At 33.5% G+C, this 7,292-nt stretch overlaps 1 protein-coding gene across 1 annotated transcript; it reads right to left on the bottom strand.

Annotated features, from left to right (window-relative positions):
- LOC128179735 (heat shock 70 kDa protein 12A-like) lies at positions 1-6,404 on the bottom strand. The gene is made up of 5 exons (XM_052847287.1): positions 6,266-6,404; positions 3,453-3,828; positions 3,044-3,274; positions 2,808-2,952; positions 1-2,575 (listed from the first exon to the last, which is right to left on the bottom strand). The coding sequence occupies exons 2-5, from the start codon at positions 3,774-3,776 to the stop codon at positions 1,530-1,532; spliced, it is 1,746 nt and encodes a 581-aa protein (XP_052703247.1). The 5' UTR covers positions 3,777-3,828; positions 6,266-6,404; the 3' UTR covers positions 1-1,529.
- Between the last annotated feature and the right edge of the window lie 888 nt (positions 6,405-7,292).

The raw sequence follows: 7,292 nt of genomic DNA on the forward strand, positions 1-7,292 counted from the left end.
ATAAATAATTTATTAATAGCAAAAAGGACTTTTAGATTGAAACTTGTACTTATACAACATATATGTAAAACAATAACAAGACTCAGGCTTTGTTTACAAAACAAAGATTTCTAACCTCTGAAACTCGCGTGTAATTCGATATTTGACTTTCAGATTTAAACAAAGCATTAAAAACATCCATATTGACCATTCTGACCTAAAAATTACAAAAATAGATTTTTAAAAAATTAGCTCAAATCGTGTCAAAGTCCCTAGAAATATGGGTACTCTTTGTCCTAATTAATTTATGCCTTGCTTATAATGAATTGATGACATTTTATTCGATTTTTGCTGTCTATTGTATTCACTGTACATGATTGTATATATTGGATGGGGTTTTCCCCATTGACAGTGCTAATGTTTGGCTGCAAAAATATTCATATATTTAGGGTTGTGCAATATAATGTTTTATTTTGATTATTTAATCTTATCTTTTTAAGATGCATTTTTAAGGCATTTTAAACTTTATTTCTTACAAATGGAATAAAGGCAGTCAATTTTATAAATTTGTGTTTTGTTCGATACTTCTCGATTATTTCGTAAAAAAAATCCTGAAGTCAGAAAAATATTTTTAATAACATATAAAACAAAATATGTCAGTGTTAGTTACAATGATGTAAAAATTAAGTTATCTTATGACCTTTTTAGATTGGGATATAAATCTAATTTTCATAGTAATATTAATATAATAATAAATATTTTATGATTTGAATGATTCATAGCTTTCCTGAACCAAAGTTTAAATTTTAAGCGAGCTTTCCTGATCATCTGTTGTCTGTCTGTTCATCAGTCTGTAAACTTATCACATCTTTTTTTTTCTTCTTTAGAAACAATTGACAAATTTTAGCTGACCAAACTTATTACAAATCATCCTTCTAAAGTTTTAAATAAAGGGTGTAATTTTTCCAAGGGGAAATAATAATCAACTAAACATAGAAAATAGAGTATGTGAATTACATATCTTCTTTTCATGCACTGCACCAGAAATGCCAATATTGACATCAAAGCTTCCATGCTGAGTGAAAATTCTAAATTGTTAAGACAGTGACCCCCCCCCCCCCTGATCAATACTGAGACCCAGGAGGGTTCACGGTGCAAGATATATAGAAAATCTGTTAAAAATCACCTTTTCGAGAGCTACAATGCGTAATTTTGTGGTTTCACTATGCGAGTATCCTCAGAATGGGTAAATGATATTCAAATCACGCCCGGGCCATTACTGTGTTTCAAAAGGGGCTCAAAGTTATATATATATATTGAATGATCTCAGAAATTACTACAACAATTATTAAATTAAATATAAGTATGCGAGCATCCTCAGATGGTGTAGATTCCAAATTGTTCAAATCATTATCTTGAGGCTAATACTGAGGTTACAAGAGGGGTTCAAATTAGAAAAGAGAACATATAAGAAACTAGCAAATTTTGAATTGTTCAAAATGCTAAAAAATCTATACTTTCAGCAATCTTTGTGCAAATTGAGCTCCAAATTATGGTTTATTTTCCAAAAAGTCAATTTTTACGTCCACAGATTTTTTAGACGTTTCGTCGAAGCCTTCAACGGTAATCTTGGTTGCACCGAACTTAAACTTTGCCTTAACTTTCCTTCTGGTACCCCCTGCTGTGTCTGGCATAGGAACAGTCAGCGATCCTAACTTCGTGCATCCCTCATCGTCAGTATATTGTGGTTCTACTGCATTACTGGCAAATAATCCAAAACTGCCCGAAGTTTGGTTTTCATAGATTGGAAAGTAGGTTTTTTCCCTCTCTTCGTTGCAATGAATTAGCTCTCCATTGTAAGCGTAAATGTCGAACTTGTCGGTACAATACTCTGTACCATTGATGATTTTCTTCTTTGATTCAGGATGTTTGCCGCTGATAAATCGAGTGTTGGTACCCACACCATAGGTATATCTCACCACTCTGGCAGCAATAATATCTGGGTCATGGCCATAAAGAACAGCACCTTTCAGTACAGCTAATCCACACCCTTGGGGAATTACTACTGTGTAACTCGGAAATGAATCTCGTATCCTTCGTTGAAGAAGCTCATTCTCTGAAAATCCCCCCACCATGATGATGACCTTATTTCCTTCAGTTGTATCAGAAACCAACATTTCCTCAACTTTTACAACTATTTTGTCCACCACCTTGTTAAAGAACTCTTCAAACTTTTTAACTTTGATTTGAAGTTTATCCTTTTTCAATTCCACGTCATCTTTCAATCCGTGATCTTCTATGCATTTAATGATATTGTCTGCTATTTCTAGGAGAGATGATGGAATTTGCACACGCACGTTTTTTCCTGTCTGTTTTTCTCTTTTCTTCTTTTCAAAGAACCGAAACAAATCGATGTAGTCCCCTGTGTATTTCATACGGAACGCTTCAATGACGGGTTTAGACACAATATCTTCCAGCATCTGTTTAAACTCTTTGTCCACGTAAATCCCTCCCCAATCGCCTCCTTGTGCTCTGTTTACCTCTTGTATTTTCCCATCTTCTCTCACTTCTTGCATTGCCATGTCAATTGTACCACCTATCGAGCCAAAAACAACAAGACATATTATCAAATATTGTCATTATTGAACAGGTCTACGATGATATTCACTTTAATGTTAATAGTAATCCTGTGTATGAAATTTAATATATTTAATTGTAAACTTTCTAGAAACCAGATCCTTTTGATTTTTTGAGGTTGCTGATATTAATTATTACTTATTACTTGATTACTTGATACAAAATTATTACTTGATACATAATTGCCATACCTCCAGCGTCTAGTACTAGAAACCTGCGGCCTGGTTTCATGACATTCAAAGTATCACTGTCCCTTTCAATTTGAATCCACTTGCAGTATACGGCTGCAGCTTCTGGTTCCAAGCAAATAAGGAGAGACTCCTTTGAAATTCCTGCCTATCGTTCAATACGGCACAATTATGTAAATATGATTCTACAAATAATTATTATTGATAATATTATATGAATAAATTTTATGATACATTACACGTTCAGCAGCTTCCTCCATGAATTGCTTTGCAGGTTCGTCCCAAATTGCTGGTACTGTTAATACCCAAGTAACGTATTTGTTTAAAGGCGTAATAGTTACTTGTAAATTTCTTTCTTGGAATCTCTTTACAAATTCATCTTTTAAATATTCGATTGAACGAGAAAAGACATCGATAGCCGGCATTTCTTTATCTCTCATGTCTTTTAAAACAGCATCTCTCGTCAACTTCTGAAAAAAACTAGGCATTGTTATCAAACAACATGGTTGATTCTTCTTGAAAGTGTAGAAAACTTTTAATGCATCGATATGGTCGTAAGGTTTGATATGAATTTCTTTCAAGTCATTGTGAAAGTGTTTCAGGCTTTATAAACGTTTCACGTTTTATGTAAATGTTTACTGAGCTCACCATTTTGCCATCCTTGTCGTATAACATCATCTTAAATCGGCAAAAATAATAATGTTCACTTTTCTCTTCCACTGTCATTCTACTGTAGTCATTCTCTGCATCATAACCAAAACTAACAAACTTCTTATTTTTGTCAAGTAACAGGGTCGTTGGAGTTTTCTCGGACAGAAGATCCCCAGAATTCCAATGATTTGTTGTAATTTTACCCAAATGATCTTTTTTATCATCCAAAAAATCAGAACGAAAAGAAAAGGCGTAACCAGAGTACGTTGTACCAAAATCTATGGCCACCACAGTCGTATGATTCCTTGTTTTAGATGACATTATTGCAAATGTTTATATCATCTATATCATCTTCTTCCCTGTGTGAAAGTCTCTACAAAAAGACACGATAAACAATCGAAATATATTGCACGTGTGAATTTAAATATAGGTAAACTGTGTAATTTCTGTACATAAGCAGTGATACGCACAGATTTGGGGCTAAGAAAGTTTTGAGCCTGAATAAGATGTTTCAAATCTGCTCATACATGTATTATCTGTCATACCCCTTGTTCTTTTTTCCACCTCACAATTCGTACAATGCATAAGTCGTTATTTAAATAATTTGACTTTTATGGTGCATCTTTATGAAAAAAGTATTTCCGCCAACGTTTTCTCTAGTTTTTGGCATTTTTTTTTAAATATTTTGGAAAAAATATGATGAAGCACATTGTGCCGAATAATTATGCAAGTACCAAGGTGGATTTTTTGCACCCATCTAAGCTGCATGTATCGAACAATTCAAATACATGTATACCATTGATAGACCACTGGTTAAGAGTTAAACATCGTCGTTAATAATGTATCTCACCTTTTGAGATATTTACCTTTTAAAAATGAATTTCCGCAAAAAATTATTTTTTCTATTTTTTTTTTAAAATTACCATTTTCACATAGGATTTTTGGAATTTTCTACAGGAACAAAATAACTTCTTACAGGAATTTAAATTCCGAGAGGATTTCAACAAAACTCCCGTAGTATTTTAAAAAGATGGTAAATCTTTATTTGCAATTGGAAAACCTGTTTGAATCAAATTCCTGAATGGAATACTTTTCTTATAGGAAATATAATTCCTAAAAACCTACGATCAAGAGTATATTTGTCACAAGCTCATAAACTGAAAATTGACGTATGTCAATATATTTAAAATTGATATGATGTTTGAAAATTCGATTTGGCCTGTAAAATGCTCAGAAAACTATAATATACCACGAGTTATTGTTTCCATAACTTTTTGATGATTCTAATTGAAATAAATATATCTGTCAATGAAGTACAATTTAAATTAATTTAAGTTAAAAAAAAATGTGAGGTTTTTTTCATCGTTATATCATTTGTTTCTATCCGAAGAATTTCACAGGAACGAAAGCTATCGTCGAACGGAGATTCAAAATGAGAATTTTTTAAAATATTTTCTCCATTCGATAGTACTCGGGACAACTCGCAAAATCTCTTAAATTTCATCATCCGGGTTACTTTCATGGCTTTTGCAATGCAAAATCTCCGTAGACGTTTTATTTTTGGATGTGTGTTGAAACATGAAGCGGTAGAAGTGGCGTTTCAAAACAGAAAACCTTGACTTTTTCTTTGCTAGTGAATGACTGTAGTTTAGGCGCAAATGCATCACTGATTTTCAAGATATTATGCAAAAGTGGGAGGAAGCAGAAACTTAGGACAGAATATAATGACATGGTGATAACAAACAGTGTTCAAAATCAAAAGTCCAAAGGAAAATTCAAAAAAATAGAGGAAGGATCAGGTGCCATGGAGGAGTGAGCATCCTCTACTGACCTGTCACATCCACTAAGTGCTCTTTGTCGTAATCGGGAAAACGGAAAAATCCATAGACAATTAGGTGAATAATTATGGTCTAACAATAAGTATGAAAAACGTCAGTCAGCATCCGACCCAGTGGAAGATAACAAAGATAACGCTAGAAAATTTATATTTGGAATAAATTACAGTTTTAATTTCAGTCCATTCTACTTCCGCTTCAATTGATTATTCAACACTGGAAAAAACTTCATAGTAAACATATTCAACTGTTCTTTGTACTCAAGCATGCATGCATGTTAATCTATCTATTAACCGACAATAATAGTGATAGAAACGCAAAACATGGTACACAAAAATACCAGCTAGTAAAGCGCTTTCGAGTTACTGTACACAGGAAAATATTCGCCCCCGTTTTATTTTCGCCCCTTTCGCCTTTGTTGACAGCGGACGAATTTAAGACTGGGCGATTTCCCATGTTTTAAACGATATCCTTTATTCAAAATTTTTGCCTGGGCGAATTAAAGACTGGGCAAAACCCTTTATCAGTTTAAAAGGGCGAAAATAACAAGGGGCGAAAATTACCCTATATTTGTCATTTGAATTTTCCACACGAATAGCTCTTTAATATTTTCAATAATTGCTTTGAAGTTTTGCATTCACCAGGCAAGCTAAAAACGAAACCGAAAGTACTTTACAGAAATTTCCCCAGTTTGTTTTCTTATAAAGTATTTGGCAATTTTGATCTTATTGTAGTGGGTTCTAAACTATTCTTCAATTAATAAGAATTTGTGTGAAATGTCACTCATTAATGATCTATATACATGTAAATGCTGTACTAGACATGTGTATATGCATGTCAAATACCTTTTATTATGAATTGCGATATGCCACATGTTAACAGGTAATATTTAGATAATAGAGAAAATAAAGTTCACTAAGTGATGTCTTATAATTTGTTTTAAAAGTTGTTGACTTGTTTGTTAATTCGACTTACCTTGGTAAATCCAACTTTAAAAGTGCTCAGATAATATTACTTCTCAGTTAGCCTGTTCGATTGACTACTACATGTGTCGACAAAAGAAAACTCTAGAGTATTCAAACGTCAATTTTTAAATTACGGGCTCTTCCGGGAAGATCACCCGGGAAGATCACTACAAATCAAATAGCTTTAATTAAAATATTACATGTAAATAGCTAATGCAGTTAGATATGTAAATTATTAAAGAACAAGAGGCCCAGGGGCCACATCGCTCACCTGAGCAACAATTGCCTTATTTCTGATCAAATTAGCATTACAGTATCAAAATATCTTGACAACTGAGTACAGTAGATCTTGCTAAAAAAAATTTATCCACCTCTTATTTTTTGGTAAATACCAAGCCCCTTTTGTTGTTGTACCTGTAAGAAGATTTTTTTCTATTCCTATAAACCCCCCCCCCCCTTTTCGTGACCCCACTTTTCTCTAGGGAATCATGGTTTCATCAAACTTAAATCTGCATAACCTGTGCTTTCACACTCAGTACTGAGTTTTGGACCGAAAACTTTCCCAGAATATTTTTAAAGATTTTCTCTATATATTCCTATGTAAAAATTCAAACCGCCATCACGGTCCCGCCCTACCACTAGGGACTGTGATTTTGCAAACTTGATTTTACACTACCCGAGGATGCCTCTACACAAGTTTAAGCTTTTCTGGCCAAAAAGTCTTTAAAAAGAAGATTTTTAAAGATTTTCTCTATATATTCCTAAGTGAAAATTCATCCCCCATTGTGGCCTCACTCAACCCCTGGACTATTATTTAAACAAACTTGAATCTTTATGATCTGGGGATGCTTCCACTCAAATTTAGGCTTTCCTTGCCTAATAGTTTTGAGAAGAAGACTTTTAAAGATTTTCTCTATATTATAAATAAAAATTTATCCCCCATTGTGGCCCCGCCCTACCCCCAGGGAGCTTGATTTGAACAAACTTGAATCTACATTATCTGAGGATGGTTACACGCCAATTTGAGCTTTCTTGGC

This window comes from Crassostrea angulata, chromosome 4 (assembly GCF_025612915.1).
Source record: "Crassostrea angulata isolate pt1a10 chromosome 4, ASM2561291v2, whole genome shotgun sequence".
NCBI classification, from domain to species: domain Eukaryota; kingdom Metazoa; phylum Mollusca; class Bivalvia; order Ostreida; family Ostreidae; genus Magallana; species Magallana angulata.

Excerpts from the sequence above, each read along its gene's own strand:
- LOC128179735 (XM_052847287.1), bottom strand. The coding sequence starts at position 3,776 with ATGTCATCTAAAACAAGGAATCATACGACTGTGGTGGCCATAGATTTT. Across the intron at positions 3,275-3,452 it reads ACGACAAGGATGGCAAAATG|AAGTTGACGAGAGATGCTGT; the intron begins GTGAGCTCAGTA and ends AGTTTTTTTCAG. Across the intron at positions 2,576-2,807 it reads TCTAGTACTAGACGCTGGAG|GTGGTACAATTGACATGGCA; the intron begins GTATGGCAATTA and ends TTGGCTCGATAG.